Here is a 17,302-nt window from a genome sequence, read left to right as displayed (position 1 = left end):
ATGGTATTTGTACTTGTAAATTTAAGAACTGAGCCTGACTAATTAGGAAGAGTCATGTGGCCTTAACCAGAAATTAAGGCTACCATTATTTTTCATTGAGTGTGCTCTTAATGTTGGTTATGATTAACTTACATTACCATAATAAGAGACAATGGAAATCCCCCGTTGTTATGTTTTACAAAGCCTATTAACGCTCATGAACTCCCAAACCAACCCCTGGGGCGTGTACAATCGCTTTAGACGTTGTATACTCAATTACCCACAACTCCCTTCTCTCCAAACGCACGCTTTTCTTGAAACGTCATGGAAATAAGAGCCAATGGGAGATGGCTGTAGTGGGAGTAACACGTCACTCTTGTGAAGTGTAGAAGCCGGCTGGCAGGGAGCGATTCCCCTCACCGACGTCTCTTTTTCTGTCCTCTCGTTGGATTTTAAGTCCAAATGTTGTAATTTATTTTTCACGGAATAAACCGTTTTGACGAGACCCCGGGGTTAACCTGATATCAAAGGTAAGCGAGTGACAGATCGTGGCTAGGCCTCCCCTTTTCTGTTCTGTTCAGGATTTGACAGGAAGTGGGCTAATGCTACATCTGTTAGCTAACACCGGTGAGGCTTCAATTTAGCGCCAGCTCATAGACAACAGCAGTGTGTCAAATTGTCTTGCAAACGTTAATATGGATTTGGGTCTCTACAGTCACTGTCGTTATTGTTTTGAATTTTACTCGTCTTATCATTAGAATGATTATTTCTCAATGAACTGAGTTGGAATGGTAGCCAGGATAGATAGCGCACTGATGATACGTGGCTTGTAGCTTGTTCTAAACAAACACTCGATATTAATACATACTAGCATTGAATATTGTTTTACTGTTGCATTTCCAAGTCTTCCTTGTAGTCTTAAAGAGGGAGAAAATGGGAAAAATGCTTTTATATGCATAGAATATTAAAAGCATCTTTGCCTCTGCGGCACGCGTCATGAGATATGACCTGATAAAGGTCACATTTCCAACATACGAAGAAGCAAAGAAATACAAACCTTATATATTAGGAAGCTAACAGTTAATATCATCACTGATTAATCCCTATGTGATTTCATCAAAACCTTTTTTAATTTTACAAATATATAGAACTTTGCCGTATAACAGACATTGGCGAGATCCACTCAACGAAGACGTTAAAAAGGTTTGGTAATTTTGCTTAAAAATCATTACAATAATGATCGTGTTTTGCAGATATTTCTTAGGCCAAGTCCCCGCGATTGATATGATTCTTATGTACTGAAAAAAATTCGAACATGAAATAACTCATTAGTGAATGTAATATGAAACGAAGATGATCAAGTGACGTCAACAGAAACAAATTGCCCACTATTTTGAGAAATGAGTAATGGTGGTTGTTAATGTAATTTCTTAATTGTAATTGTGTGAATTACTTCCTCTCACTTGAATTTGTGAATTTGATATATATTGATCATTTACTAGAGTCTCTGACGTGAATGAAGTATTGGTTAATTCAGTGATTGAATCAGGAAGAAACTCATGAATGGAAGATAATCACTCAATATAACACATGACTGCCACATTTGGCTTTGCTATTTACAGATGAGATTCTTGCCATTGGACTCCACTGTAAATTTGATATTTGACTGAAAGAGGGAGAGTCTAAAGCTCCTACAACAGAGACTCATTTTGGTGCTATGTTTATTGTTATTCAAAGGTGGAGATAAAAATAAATCATAGCATTCCTCCACACAGTACTCACGTCATCAAAACATGCTGATCAGGTGTCCCTGTTATGCTCGTGCGTCATATTTTCAATTATCCGTCTTGTATTTTAGAACGGTAGAGAAACGAGCACCCATATAAGTAGGAAAAGTTCAGTGCTGTCAGTACGAAAGAATGGATAGTCTTTAAAGAAACAAGTTGACACTACCAGTTGGACACTGGGAATATTGTTCCTCCACTGGACTGACAACATCAACTCCATCTATTTGACTTTCCCTGCTGAAGCTCAGCAATGGCAACCTACCAGGAATTCATCCAACAGAACGAGGACAGGGATGGGGTGAGATTCAGCTGGAACCTGTGGCCCTCCAGCCGCCTGGAAGCCACCAGGCTTGTGGTGCCAGTCTCCTGCCTCTTTACGCCCCTCAAGGAAAGGCCGGACCTGCCTCCCCTCCAGTATGAGCCAGTTATGTGCAGCAGGCCCAGCTGCAAGGCTGTGCTCAACCCACTATGGTGAGCAGCGGAGACAAATTATTTCCATTCCAACAGATGTGTACTTGACACAGAAAACAAGAAATTAGGCTATTAAATTTGGAGTATAATTTTGACTATTAATATGCAGCTGTCTTGTATTAGCAGTGTTTTTCACATTTCTTAATCTTGTTCTTTATATCTTCAATTAGGATCTATGTTTCATGCAAGGATTTGAACATGTTGTCTTGTGTTTGAATATTTCATGACTGGTTGGCTTTTTATGCTTAAAAATACATACTGATGCCTTAATCCACTGGTTGACATGATCCCCTTTTTTTTTGTTGTTGTTTTTTTACAGTCAAGTTGACTTCAGGGCAAAAATATGGGCATGCAATTTCTGCTTCCAGAGAAACCCAGTAAGTACTGATTAGTGACCGTGAATGACATTTTGATTTTAGATTATCTGCACTCATGAGACTGACTAAAAGTTTCAGCACATTACTTTTTTTTGGGGGGGGGGGATTTTTTTTTGTCAAACTTTGGAAATCTTTGTTCTCTGACAAAGTCCTCTTCTATCTGCAGATAAATACTGTTAAACTTACTGAACTTTATTCCCATATCTGAGGGGGAAAAAAAATCCATCACTTGTGGATTTATTTCTTTTTTTATTATGTAAAATTGCTGAGTTGTGGACAGAGTGTGCATAATAGACAAGACAGTCTTTAAAAAAAATCTACATATATGTTTAGAAATGTTGTTTCACTTATTGTGATTATTGAGGGTTTTTTTTATCAAATGCTTAAAAGAAAAAAATAGAAATCAGTGCTACAAACACATCTGACACCCTGCTGTAAAATATTGTGATTCACCTCTTGACATTACCGAACGCTGTAATGTTGTTCCCTGTGTCTCTGCAGTTCCCCCCCTCCTATGCAGGCATTTCAGAAGTTAATCAGCCAGCAGAACTCATGCCACAGTTTTCCACTATCGAGTACATAGTACAGGTAAATACCACATACATGTCTACACTCTGACCTCTGCCATGCGTAATGGAGACTGTAAGTACTGAAAATGTACCGTGCAAAGGTGAATATAAGAAGTTTGGATAATGGCTCACACAGGTGTTGGGTTTTGCTCAGCCTTACATCCACGAGTTGGTCAGTTGAGCTCAGTGTCACCGAATGACCGAGAAACATGTAAATACATTAGTATTTTTTTGTTATGGGTTCAGAAGAGCTTCAATAGAAGGTACATAGACTCTAAACGTACAGTAAATTTGAGATTAGTAATGCTACTAGGGAGTTTACAAGAAGGTTGTAGTAATCATGTTGCATTTTGAATTTTTAAAAGCATAATTGATTAATAGAAGACAACTGGATCAGACTGCTTTGTTCAGGATTTAGCCTCACTGCTATTGGGGCTAACAAGTGCTTTACTTCATAAATAATGTACTTGTTTTTTAAAGTAACATGAGCCTCCAGCAACATCACATTGGCCTTATGGTGATATTTTGGAAACAGACTCCCAACATTGATTCTACCCTGTTCAAAGTAGAATGTGGCTGTGTGTTTTGTACAGCGGGGACCCCCGACTCCTCTGATCTTCCTGTATGTGGTGGACACATGTTTGGAAGAAGAGGACCTGCAGGCCCTGAAGGAGTCCCTCCAAATGTCCCTCAGCCTGCTGCCACCCAACGCCCTGGTGGGCCTCATCACATTTGGGCGCATGGTCCAGGTTCATGAGCTCAGCTGTGAGGGGATCGCCAAGAGCTACGTGTTCAGGGGTACCAAGGATCTCTCTGCCAAACAGATCCAGGTGGGTGGAACCAGAGGCAAGGAGGAAAGAAACCAAGGACAAAGACAAATAAAGGCTTCTAAGGAGACTAATGGAAGTTTTTGGGACGAGCTGTTATGAAGCCTCCGAGATGTTGAGGATAACAAATTTTTGTTTGGGTCAAAATTTGTTTTCTTGAAAACATTTAACATTAAAGTCAAGTTGGCTGTCAGACTGGCAAGAATACTGAGAAATATATTTTTATTATTATTATTTCATAATTTTCTTCTTACCCTGGATTCCTTGGAGAAACTTGTTAAACACAATACACACACAATAGCGTGACACTTTTTCATGTTTTTATTTCAGGAGATGCTTGGTTTAACAAAACCAGCAGCGTCCGGACCGCAAGGACGCCCACAAGCACCTCAGGATGCTGCAGCCTCTTGCAAGTATGGATGAGAAGTAACACTGCGCCTTTTGAAAGTGACATTTTTAAATTTAATTTTTGGAGAGCCAAGGGTTTCCCAGTCTTATTTCAGTGTGTGTTTATATCCAGGTTCCTTCAGCCTGTGCACAGAGTTGACATGAATCTGACTGACTTGCTGGGTGAGCTTCAGAGAGACCCCTGGCCAGTTCCTCAGGGTAAACGGCCCCTCCGCTCCACTGGCGTTGCACTGTCTGTGGCTGTTGGTCTGTTGGAGGTAAATTATCCACTGACACACTCAAACAAACAAGCTTATACATACATCCATCCATCCATTTTCTATACCACTTATCCGTTAAGGGTCGTGGGGGGGCTAGAGCCTATCCCAGCTGACATTAGGTGAGAGGAGCTGGACGGGTCGCTAGTCCATCGCGGGGTTCTACATCTTGTTCAAGGATATTTAGACATGGTCACCGGGAATCCAACCAGCAGCCCTTCAGTTGCTAGACGGCCACTCTACCCCTGAGCCATGCCGCCCCCCCCCCCCTTTCAGCAGAACTCATCTGGTGGAAAAACAGACTTAGGATATTACAATGTTGTAACTGCACCAAGGCCAGCTGTGATTAGCTAGCCAGCTAGTGTAGCAAACAAGCTTGTTGTTGCAAGACAACGATTAAAGTTGTTTCCTTTCTAGCATTGCGTGTCAGTAACTAGGTAACAACGTAGCGTGACGTCAACACTCAAACCCCCACACTGTCATCAGCTGAGCTGCAGAATGAACGGGAACAGATGTTCACCATTCAATCTGTCATGCTAATACTGACTATGTACTGACACACTATGCTGGATGGCTGCCTAGCTATCATAACTGACTGACGTGATAAAGTATTTTTTCCTGCATTATGTTCTGTAAAGAAGTTTTCCTGTTGGCAGATATTATGCCAATTCTGATATATGTGATTAGTTCGTACTGGCCGACTTTATCAATCGATCTGGCACTCGAGAAAACGGTGATAAATTTGTCCATAGACAGAAAAAATGTTCTCAGCAGATATCTTATTCTGAAGAACACTTGGCTAACAAGGCAGTTTTCTGTTGTATGGTGGTTAATCAGTTTAGTCAAGTCAAGTCAATTTTATTTATATAGCGCCAAATCACAACAAAAGTTATCTCATGACACTCTACAAGTAGAGCAGGTCCAGTACCACACTCCTTCAATGAATCTACACCCAACAATTCTCCATGAGCAAGCACGTCCTGCAACAGCGGCGACGAAAACCTTCCTTTTAACAGGCAGGAACATCAAGCAGACCCAGGCTCAATGGGGACGGCCCTCTGCTTTGACCGGTTGGGGGGAAAGAGAGCAGGAGGGAGGGGCTGAGACAAAGACAGATAATGAAGAAAGACAGAAATACAGAAGGAAAGAGAGGGACAGAGATAAAGTGTTTAAGGAACTAGGACACATTGAATCAAGTCCACAATAACATCTCCCCTGCTAGGTCTTAACTAAAGGCTGATGAATGTATGAGAGTGTTAAACTAGGGTTTATTGTTCTGTCGATGTGACTGCTCACTTTCCAGGTACTAATCAGACCTAAAGTATTTGCCGTGAAACAGATAAGAGTTTTTGTTTGTGTTATATCATTAATTGTTGTTGTTAACTGTTATATATTGCAGTGTTACATTCAAGGGTGTGTTGTACTGTCCTTAGCGTCACTGTTGTGACGACAGTGAAGGGGTCACACCCTCTTGTATAATGTTGCTGTAACTTAGTGTACAAGCCACCTGTACAACAAACCACAGCCTCCTTAGAACAAAAGGAACAGTACTTGAAGATACAGCCTTCCTCAATTAAATTCACACAAATATTTTAGAAATTGTTCTGTAGTATGATATCTTTATATATTTTCATTTTATTTGTCATTTTTGTAACCGCAGAGTCGCGCTTGAGCTAGTGTCTAATTACATTTTTGCTGAACGAAGGAAGCATGAGCCACCGACTGACAGATCCATATCTCTGCAGGGACACGTATTTGAAGTTGTGTCTTAAGCACCAGCAGTCATTTATTGAAGCACTTTGTAGTGATTTGACCTTCAGCCTCTTCGAGATGCTAGTTCCACATGTTACGGTTCAGAAATGCATACACTGCCTGATAATTATCTTGAGCAGGAACAGTATGTGTGCTGTGTCGGTTCAAAGGTTGGTTCCTGTTTGCCTTCTTTCTCCCTCCGCCATCATTATCCTCTAATCTGCAGCGTTATGTAATGCGACAGTGCAACAGATCATTCCACTGCTGCCCTCTCCTTTACCAGGCCTGATTAGAATAAATTTGCCTCTCTCAGCGACCTCAGGTTCACTGATTTGTCTGGAGGCATTTGATGAATGAGTCTGCCTATCGTGTTTGGCCGAGCCAAATAAAAGAAAAACCTTTGTCATCTGCTGTATTTGTTAAATTGCTGTCTGTGAATGACATAACTTTCAATCAGTGTATAAGAGATAATTATTATTAAGTTAAAATTTGATTTAAAACGCTCACAATTATGCCAGTGTGCCACTGACTTACCTTAACTCCAGGGACTTGTACTATAAAGCAGGAGCTGGGATATTTTCAGCTTGCGTAGTCTGGCAAATAAGACAAGCACCGTCAGCGATAAACATTACCATGACGGTGTTTACCAGTTCACTCTGTCAAGCCAGGGTGTCCTCACCTGTTTTTGGCACATCATATGAAAGTGACAGAGCCAGCACTAGATGACCAATCACCAACACAGAGCCATGGAGAAATACATATTTACTTGAGGAGTGAACTATGATCCTTCACTAATGAGTAATGTAATTTCAATACAGACTTAAAGTTCAGCCTAAAATGCAAACATCATCTTCTCAGTCATTCTGATGGAAGGTCGGAATATTTTTTTTGTTTTTTTGTTTAGGCCACAAAACACCGGTAAAGTTTTACAGGAAAAAAAAAAAAAAACATTGCACAAATCTCCCAAAAAATGGAGTTGAAATGTGACCAATTTTAAAAACAAATATAACACAACATAGAATTACTCCTTTCTGCTGGTCTGAAGTAATCCAAGTGTGCTGAAGACTTGACATGCCAGTTTGTTCATCTTGTGGACCAAAAAAGTCCCCTGACACTCAACCAGCATAAGGATGAGTAGATAATGACTGAATATTCTTTTCTGGGTTAACTCGTTCTCGTTAGGGCACAAATGGATGTGTTAATAATCACCTTTGATATTAAATCAATGTGTGGTGTATTTCATAATAATATCAATATTGCTGTTAGTCTTTGAGCTGCAGCTGGGTCTTTATTCATAAATGTGCCAATTATGAGGAAATGTAAAGTGACACACAATCTGAGTCAGACTAGGATCCACCTACCTGGCCACTTGCATATCTTCCACTAACCAGCAAAAATAATGCTGCATGGAAAAAAAAAACCAATACTTTTCAGAGAGACTCACCAGTAATTACCACAGTGTTTTTTTTTACCAGCTCTGGGGAGACCTTCCTGCAATCTGCACAGCAATGTCAAATTATCAGTGGAGACATTGTCCATTAATCATGATTGGTCAGAGTATTTTTTTTATCTCCTAGCTTGCTCTGGTCAAGCTAGCCTGATTAGGTGTGTAGCACATATTACCAAAGTCATATATTCTCCTTAAAAGTCAACCTCCGTCTCATAGTGTAGAAAATTTTGAGTTGACCTTGAAGATATCTCACCAACGCTCTAATCCTGCTTTGTAGAAAAGGCCCTTGGACCTCTAAGTTTTGGCTGAGAGCTCTCGTTCAAATTTCTTGTACTCCCAACATTAACATTCAATTCAGACTGGTTTGTGCTCTTATTTTTAAATGTGAATGTTTTCTTTGGTTGAATAATGATTTAAACCTGAATACACTTCTCAGGAATGGCCAATTTTGTCTGAAGATTCTTGTTACAACACTTGAACCACGTGGAACTTATTTGTGAAACCTGGTTATAAAATGTTTAATTATACTTGCATTTGTCTAAAAGGTTCTGTGAGTGATTGAAAATAAAATGTTTTAATGGCGTTTGAGTAAGAGCTAAATTGCTCTACGTGCTGACATCCATTACTGATATAATGTGATGTAATGTTGGTCTTCCACTCTTCAGTAAAACCAAAAAGACATTTTCTTGTGTCCGTTTCCACTTTCAGGCTGTAAGGGGAGAGAATTATATCTGTGCACTTTTTTGTTTATTGCAGAGTCCAGGGACTGGGAGACCCATGTTTCTGACCACTCAGTGATGGCTGTCTCAATGTAGAGCTATAAAATGCTTTAACAAAGTGCATAACACTTACTGCACCTTTTTAGATGTCTGCTTATAATTGTTTGCAAAGGTGATCTTTTTTCTTTTTTTAATTAGGAGGCCTTATACCCCCAATCCCAACCCCAAACACTTCTCTTTAAATGGCAGATTTGAGAAATTGTTTAGTGATCTACTAGTGTTCATTAATCACCTCCCAGCCAAAAGACTTCAAGGAGAACATTTTTGCCTGCAACTGCACCAAAGAGTAAAATGTCCATCAGAGGATCAATCTGGATCTAAATGTTTAATGTACGTTTCATTTTTCAGAATATGAAGAAAAGACGTTCCAGTCTTGTGTCTGATGGCAATGTTATTCTGCTTGCTCCTAGGGCACATTCCCCAACACAGGTGCCCGTGTGATGCTGTTCATTGGAGGGCCCCCCACCCAGGGCCCAGGCATGGTGGTGGGCGATGAGTTAAAAACCCCTATCCGCTCCTGGCATGACATCCAGAAGGATAACGCTCGCCACCTGAAGAAAGCTACCAAGGTGACGTGAACCCTCTCATACAGATCTTTGGATTTTAAACTCCAGTAACTGATATGTCATCATCTTTTGATGAAGAAACATCCAAAAAGACTCAATATTTATTTGTTAAATTTTATTTATTATATACTGAATGTTGTGGTTTTTATGTCATACAGTACTATGAAGCCTTGGCCAACCGCTCAGCTGTCAATGGCCACAGCATTGATATATACGCCTGTGCTCTGGACCAGACTGGGCTGCTGGAGATGAAGTGCTTATCAAACCTCACTGGGTATGTGCTCTGTCCAAACAACTGAGTGTATCACATTATTTAAGTGGTGTTCTTCACACGTGTTCTATTGTTGATCTCAATGATTGTTTTGCTGTCTAATTAGGGGTCACATAGTGATGGGAGACTCCTTCAACACCTCGCTGTTCAAGCAAACCTTCCAGAGAGTCTTCAGTAAAGACTATAACGGAGACTTCCGCATGGCTTTCGGAGGTGTCCTCGAGGTCAAGGTATGAAAACCATTGTAGTCAATTTAATGCGTTTGTGCTTACAACATGAATTAGAACCTCACATTCGCAAAGGATTTATGGCTGTCTTGTGTTTCTGCCCATGTAGACATCAAGGGAGCTGAAGGTTTGCGGGGCCATTGGACCTTGTGTTTCCCTGAACTCCAAGGGTTCCTGTGTTTCAGAGAATGTGAGTCATTATTGTCCTGAAAAACAAAAGCTCCTCTGAATACAATTTTGCACAGTGCTGGCATTCATTGTAATATATTCTGTTTTTGTGTAGGAGATGGGTATTGGTGGCACAAGCCAGTGGAAAGTGTGCAGTCTCAATCCATCCAGCACTTTGGGAGTTTTTTTTGAGGTGGTGAATCAGGTAGAATACACTTACATTCAAGTTCTATGAGCACTGCGGAGAACTACATCAACCGAGCAGACAACTTGGAGAACAAGTAATCGCTTGCTGTGTTGGAATGGAAAAGCTGAAGTATCTCTGTTTCCACTGTGTATGTAGCACAATGCACCAGTACCCCAGGGTGGCCGAGGCGCTATTCAGTTTGTAACCCAGTACCAGCACTCCAACACACAGAGGAGAATACGGGTCACCACCATTGCCAGGAAGTAAGACTTTGGTTTTATTGTCACAGAGAGATTCAGTCTCAAATGTGTATTTTATTCCATGTCAACCTTCCATCTTATTTCTTGAGTTAATTAGTCTGAAAGGATTATCAGGTGTTGATTATGTGGTAGTTGGTGTTGCATCAAGAAAGTGACAGATGAAATGCAAGCCGCTGAAATGGAATTTACATTCCTTAAATTTTAGAACATCCTTAAGGGCCTGTTTGTCTGTGTGTCGTTCACACCACACCCATGTTTAACTTGAACTTTCTCCTCCACCTTCCCTCTGGGTAGCTGGGCAGATGCGCAGTCCCAGTTTCAGCACATTGAGTCATCATTCGACCAGGAAGCTGCCGCTGTGCTCATGGCCCGCCTGGGAGTCTTCAGAGCGGAGTCAGAGGAGGGGCCAGATGTCTTGCGTTGGCTTGACAGGCAGCTCATTCGCCTGGTGAGTGTCACACCCACACATCAACCACTTTCATAATGTGATAAGCAATCCATTAATGAATATGTCAGGAATGCGCACTATAAACAGTTATAACGTCATTCTGAGATCTTGTGGTGTAAGTATTAAGTCTTAGGTTATGAAATGGTTTAGTCTGTGGTATGTTCAGTGTTTTGCTTTGTCTCTTTTTGGGTTTAGTGTCAGAAGTTTGGCCAGTTCAATAAAGATGATCCAACATCCTTCAAACTGTCAGAGTCTCTGTCGCTTTACCCTCAGGTAAACTCATCTACTAGTCGAATTTTATCAAAGTGAATCTGTAAATAATTGTTCTAAAATAAAATTCTATCTGTATTAGACTTACAAATTCTGTAATACTATTACCAGTTTTTATTCGATTAAAATGATGTATTTAAAAATGTCCCCCCCCCCCCCCCCCACCTGCAGTTTATGTTCCACCTGCGGCGGTCGCCATTCCTGCAGGTGTTCAACAACAGCCCAGATGAGTCGTCCTATTATAGGCACCACTTTGTCAGGCAGGACCTGACCCAGTCTCTGATCATGATCCAGCCCATCCTCTACTCATACTCCTTTTATGGGCCACCAGAGGTCAGCCTGACACCTTTAACAGCAGTGATCGTTCTCACATGAACCTCAGAAGTAGCTGAGCATCTCTGCCTTCATTAAGAGCTCCATCTGAATTCTTCAAATGTTTCAGCACTTATACTCTAACTGTGTGTGTGTGTGTGTGTGTGTTCTGTGCAGCCTGTGCTCCTGGACAGCAGCAGTATCCTGCCTGATCGCATCTTGCTGATGGACACTTTTTTCCAACTGGTTATCTACCATGGAGAGGTAGATTTTTCTGACAAAATCCTAATATTGCTGGCTTTAACTGTCCATTAAAAATAATGGTCATTGCAGCATACAGATGGGTCACTGGATAGTTTGAGTATGACCATTATATTAAACAGATTTTAAGACCTTTGATCATCAGATTCCAATTGGAGTGAACCAAAAAAATTTAGGATTTTGGAGCAAACACTCTGCTTTCCGTAATCAAAACAACAAGTCACAGAATTTATTTTTTTTTTTTTTTAATGGTGTTCATCCCTCTGGTCAATTTCGGAGACCACGTTTTTTCCTTTTAATTTGTCTGTACTGACAGTCATATCACATCTACATTCAGGCATGATACAGCATTTACAGAGAGACCATGCAAATGAAATATTTGGCAGCAGTGAATAAAAAATAGTTCACTTTTGAAACTTGTTATCTGCCAAGGCCTTATTTAATGGCTGCGACATTTAATTCTTATTTAACGATTTTCAGGTTGCTTTCTGATTTTGATATTAAAGCAACTTATTCACACTGTAGAACTACATGTGAAAATGCCATCAAATAATGGCGCATTTCTGAAAACATGTCTTACTAATCTTTATTTTGGTTACTCCAGTTCCACAAATCTATGAATATTCTTTTGACCTTCATAATTGTACTCTTGAGGCTGTTTGGTGTTAATTCTGCCCCTGTTTTCCTCCGATTCCCAAGACCATTGCCCAGTGGCGAAAGGCTGGTTACCAAGAAATGGCAGAATATGAGAACTTTAAACAACTGCTGCAGGCTCCCCTGGATGATGCCCAGGAGATCCTCCAGACCCGCTTCCCTATGCCACGCTACATAGATACAGAGCACGGAGGCTCCCAGGCTCGCTTCCTGCTCTCAAAGGTCAACCCCTCCCAGACCCACAACAACCTCTACGCCTGGGGACAGGTACCATTTTTTTAACTTCCCATAAGATCAAAAATGATTCCCTGATGCAGCACAGATAAAGAATTGTGTTTTTAAACAAGGGACGCACAGAATGTTGTTGTTTTTTTGGTTTGTTTGTTTTTTGGAGATATCTGATATACTGCTATTACAACTAATTTTGGCTGATTTTGAACATAACGAAGAATATCTCTTTTTTTAAATCCTTGTGACAAGTCAAGTCATTTCAGTTTTATTTGTTTAGTGGGAATCACAACAAAAGTTATCTCATGACACTTTGCAAGTAGAGCAGGTCTAGAACCTCACTCCTTCAACTAATGTACACCCAACAATTCTCCATGAGCAAGCACATCCTGCAACAGCAGCGACAACAAGCCTTCTTTTTAACAGGCGGCAGCATTTAGCAGACCCAGGCTCAGTGGGAACGGCCTTCTGCTTTGATCGGTTGGAGGCAAAGACAGCAGGAGAGTGAGGCAGAGATAAAGGCAGATAATGGAGAGAGACGGATATACAGAAGGAAAGAGAGGAGCAGAGATGAAGAGAGAGAGAAAAGGGAAGAGAATGATGGACAGACGGGACGTGAACAGGCTGGAAGGAGAAGGACAGTAAACAACAACTAGCTACCAATAATGACATCCACAGGTTACTCAAACAATTAATTCCAGCATAATATGAGCAATTATGTGCTAGCAAATACAATACAAACACAGTGCTAATGTTAATGCTGGTACAGTATTGATAATACTCATATAAATACTATTAGTACTAATACTGATACAAAGGGTGGCAGCTTGAACCTTTCAGGTCTGCACCCTCCTCCAGCAGCAGCATCAGTCAGGGATCAAGTGGGGAAGCACAAAGACTCCAGAGAAGAGGACAAGTTAGTAACAAGTACAGTAAGACGGAGAGGAGGAGAGAGAAGCCCAGTGCACCATGGGAGATCCCCTGGCAGTCTCGGCCTACAGCAGCATATCTAAGGGCCAGCCTAAGCCAGACCCAACTATAAGCTTTATCAAAAAGGAAGGTCTTAAGTCTACTCTTAAACATAGGTGTCTGCTTTCAGAACCAAACCTGGGAGGCAATTCCACAAAATGGGAGCCTGATGGTTGAAGGCTCTGGCTCCCATTCTAGTTTTAGAGACTCTATGAACCACAAGTAACCCTGCATCCTGGGAGCGAAGGGTTCTAGCTGGGTAATAAGGGACTATGAGCTCTGTCAGGTATGAAGGAGCCTGACTGTTGAGGACTTTGTATGTTAGAAGGAGAATTTTGAATTCTCTTCTGAATTTGACAGGGAGCCAGTGCAGAGAAGCCAGTACAGCCTATAAATTATATTTATTATTGTTTCCACATCAAAGAGACTTCTGCAAAACTGGACTTTATACTGTTTTTTTTTTTAAGACTACTATCTACAGATATTGATGTCATGTCATTGTGAAAGTCTTTTTATTCTCTTTGATATGTTCATAATGTAAATCTGCTTACTTTGTAAACTCTAAATATGATTGTAGTGTGTAGCCACTGTTAAATATGAGAACATATTTTCTGAAAATCTAAAAATGTTCCAAATTTGGAGGATTATTCAGATTTGTTTCCTCCCACTCATATTCATTTGCACCAATATTGGGTTATGAACAGCCACAGATGGAAATGACTCTGCATTCATAACAATATCAGACTTTGAAGCGATTCCAAAAGAGATCCACTTCTGGACCCAAATTAAGACTTAAAAACCACCAGATTCTCTTTATTCGGGGTGAAAAACAATCTGTACTGACAGCCTGGAAGATTTAAAGTGAAACTGTCAGCAAACACAGGTCTTGGATTAACTAACCCCTCTTCCTAAATGGAGAGTATTGGAAGCTGAAAATAGAATTAATCTCTTATTTCCCATGTCAAGGGGACAGCTGAACCATAACCCGCCATATACAAACCCTGTGAATACTATGGCTGTCTGACAATGAGATTACCGGGACAACACGGTCGAGCATGAACTAATCTCAGCACTTAGTTCACCAAAGTGATCAGGGGATCAGAGTCGTAAAACTATTTGAATGAATGAAGGGGGGGGGAGAAAAAAAAAACCTCGAGCAATATTTTTGTTTTTCCTGTGTAGGAGACGGGAGCGCCGATCCTTACAGATGATGTCAGCCTGCAGGTCTTCATGGACCACTTAAAGAAACTTGCTGTGTCCAGCTCTGCGTAGACGTCTCTTTATTCCACCTTGGAGAACACAGAAGAGAGAGGAGTCATAAGACATTCCAGTTCTGTTATCGGGATCCAGAAACATTTTCCCTTGTTTTTGTAAAGGAGCTGAACCCAGAGTGTGTACTGTGTGTGCTCTACATTTCACTTCAGTGATGGAAAAGGAATCTAATGAGGGGAAAATAGCACATTACCCTGTTAATTAAAAACAAAAGTAGTGACATCTCTTTTCAGTTTCTTTAACTTCTTATTTATAAGAAATTAACCAATACTCCAGACTATCCTCCACTGAGCAATATTACATCAACTATTTTATATTTGACATGACCTTTTGAAAGGGGGAATGATTAGAATAATTTGTCTTTCTTTGTCCTGTAACAAAACATATATTCTTGTTTGCTTTCTCTGTAGCTCAAGGTGACATGAAGAATTCTCACTAAAGAAATTGTTAAGGTATGCCTATTGCCAGGTAAAAACGTTGACAGAGTTAATTCATGTTAAACTCAGTGTATCAAACAGTGACAACAAAAAGAAAATCCATCATGGATTAGCGTTCAGTGTTTTCCAAGAAAATTCCCTCTGAATAATGAGGATTAATGTTCTGAGGAATTCAAGTTGATCGCATCAACTCAAATGAGGCTGTTTTAATGAAGAACATTTAGACTTATTTTTAACTTCAATAGGTTAGTCTACTCATCCTGTCTCGCTTACCATCTGGTATGTTGTACCCAATGACTGCCCAAGTGTCTTTGTAATCAAACTTTAATATACTGTATAAAGGGACAGTTGTTGCTGTTAATACTATCCATATAAAGGCCTGTCGGCAGGAAGTAGATTCTGTCCGTGTCATCTGTCCTCATGTATCAGCATGCTTAGGTAGGGGAAATGTAGGTCGTCGTACATTTGATTAATCCATATTTCACATACTCTTAAAAACTGCGTGAGAGCGTCTTCACAAGGGGTTATAGATTTATTTGATTCTGCTGTGCAACACATGTCCAACAGAGGAAAAGGCCTCCATTATGTCAGACATCGCATGTGAGCATGTGTGAGAGAATGGCACCGTGTCGCTAGGTGACCTATCCTCTGTGCAGATTGGAAATGACACTCCCTAAACAATTGTCTTTTTCCTCATTCCTTGCCACTGTACATAAAACCCACAGAGCATGCAATCCCAATCACCCAACCACTCACACACCATCTACTGTCACTGTAAGCTGATTTCAGAGCACCCAGACAGTATGATTTCGAGGATCAGTGAACTGCAGATTATGAAGACTAATCCTTGGGGGCTATCTGTTTAGCGGAAAATTCTACTCTTAGCAGCTTTAAGCGGAAGTTGCCGCTGAAATACAAATGAAGTCTGTGTCCATCAAGAGCTTAGGGTCTACAGTGTTGCCCTTTGAATCCACATATGCTCCAAAGGTGTTCAAGGCCAAATAAAAAAAATGCTATAGTACAACTCTTAATCTCTTGACATGGATACTCTTGCAAAAATGCCAAGAGCTCCATCCAATTTTTCAGAGTGCTGCAGTACCATGTGATTTGAAGCCATACTGTGCATGGAACATGAAATGATCCCGTAACAGGGGAATAATCATGTCGCTGTCATTTTAATCTGTGTTTTTACATGCATGGGCATCTTGACGCATGCAAACACTGCAGATGTGTTCCTGTTAAATGGAACAAAAGAGCATTATTCTTTTTTTCCTTTAGTGATCATTCATGATGCTCATGTCCATGTGATTCGCAGGCTTAGAGCAAAGCTGTAAGGAAATGTGTTGTCTTATTATCTCCTATCAAATCCTAACGGATCAGTTCTAGTCTGTCAGCCAAAGAAATCCATTCTGGCTTCTGTCCCAGGAAACTTATGTAAGAATTCTATAGCGTAGAATATGTCATAGCACAGTTTATATAACTGACCGACACAATACTGTCATCAGATGATGCCCATCATGAATACTACAGTTCTGTGTATCCTCTCTTTGAGTTAGATTGCAGGAGCTGCAAACAAATTCTGATGTAACAGAAATGTTGGAACAGTCGTTTTCTGTTAAAACATAAATGAATAACTGATCATTTGTAGTTGAGCAACAGGTTAGAATATGTCTTCTGTCAATTTGCACTGCCCTCTAAAGCATGGAAAAGCATTGGACCAACCATAGTACAAAAAACTGTGTAGTAGCAACTCTAAAAGTGTTGTAGTTCTCGCTTTTATTTGTGCTCCCAATTTCCACAAGTTCAAGTAAAAGGTAGAAAACCTCGTTATTCAGACTAAAGGATTGTTCCTCACAAGTTTTGTTTACCATTGTGTTAAAAATCATATTGGTTTGCATTTAAAAGAAAAATTAAGATTCTTTTGTGTGGTATTTACTATTTTTTATGCTGTACTATAAAAGTATTGGATGTTCACTTATTTAAACAAAACTTTGAGAGGAAGCAAGAGGATGTTCAACAACTTAAGCAGTCTCTAATGTTTCCAGGAATTTGGCTTCACAAGCGCAGGCAGCGTGTGCACACAGTAGCAATACAGGAAATGTGTGCATTCACTTTT

The 17,302-nt window shown here is 40.4% G+C and overlaps 1 protein-coding gene across 1 annotated transcript; it reads left to right on the top strand.

Annotated features, from left to right (window-relative positions):
* The first annotated feature begins 307 nt into the window (after positions 1-307).
* sec23b (SEC23 homolog B, coat complex II component) lies at positions 308-15,697 on the top strand. Its single transcript, XM_086210808.1, has 19 exons — positions 308-509; positions 2,010-2,237; positions 2,557-2,614; positions 3,116-3,202; positions 3,777-4,013; positions 4,341-4,423; positions 4,531-4,675; positions 9,067-9,225; positions 9,381-9,496; positions 9,600-9,723; positions 9,830-9,910; positions 10,004-10,093; positions 10,232-10,338; positions 10,630-10,783; positions 10,979-11,056; positions 11,225-11,386; positions 11,543-11,629; positions 12,326-12,547; positions 14,660-15,697. Exons 2-19 carry the CDS (start codon positions 2,017-2,019, stop codon positions 14,747-14,749), a joined length of 2,301 nt encoding a protein of 766 aa, XP_086066934.1. The 5' UTR covers positions 308-509; positions 2,010-2,016; the 3' UTR covers positions 14,750-15,697.
* The last annotated feature ends 1,605 nt before the right edge of the window (positions 15,698-17,302 follow it).

This window comes from Aulostomus chinensis, chromosome 8 (genome assembly GCF_037954235.1).
Source record: "Aulostomus chinensis isolate RoL2024-O1b breed Wild chromosome 8, RoL_Achi_v1.0, whole genome shotgun sequence".
Lineage (NCBI taxonomy): Eukaryota > Metazoa > Chordata > Actinopteri > Syngnathiformes > Aulostomidae > Aulostomus > Aulostomus chinensis.
Note: the sequence above shows the minus strand (reverse complement) of the source record. Positions and strands in the feature narration are given on the sequence as shown.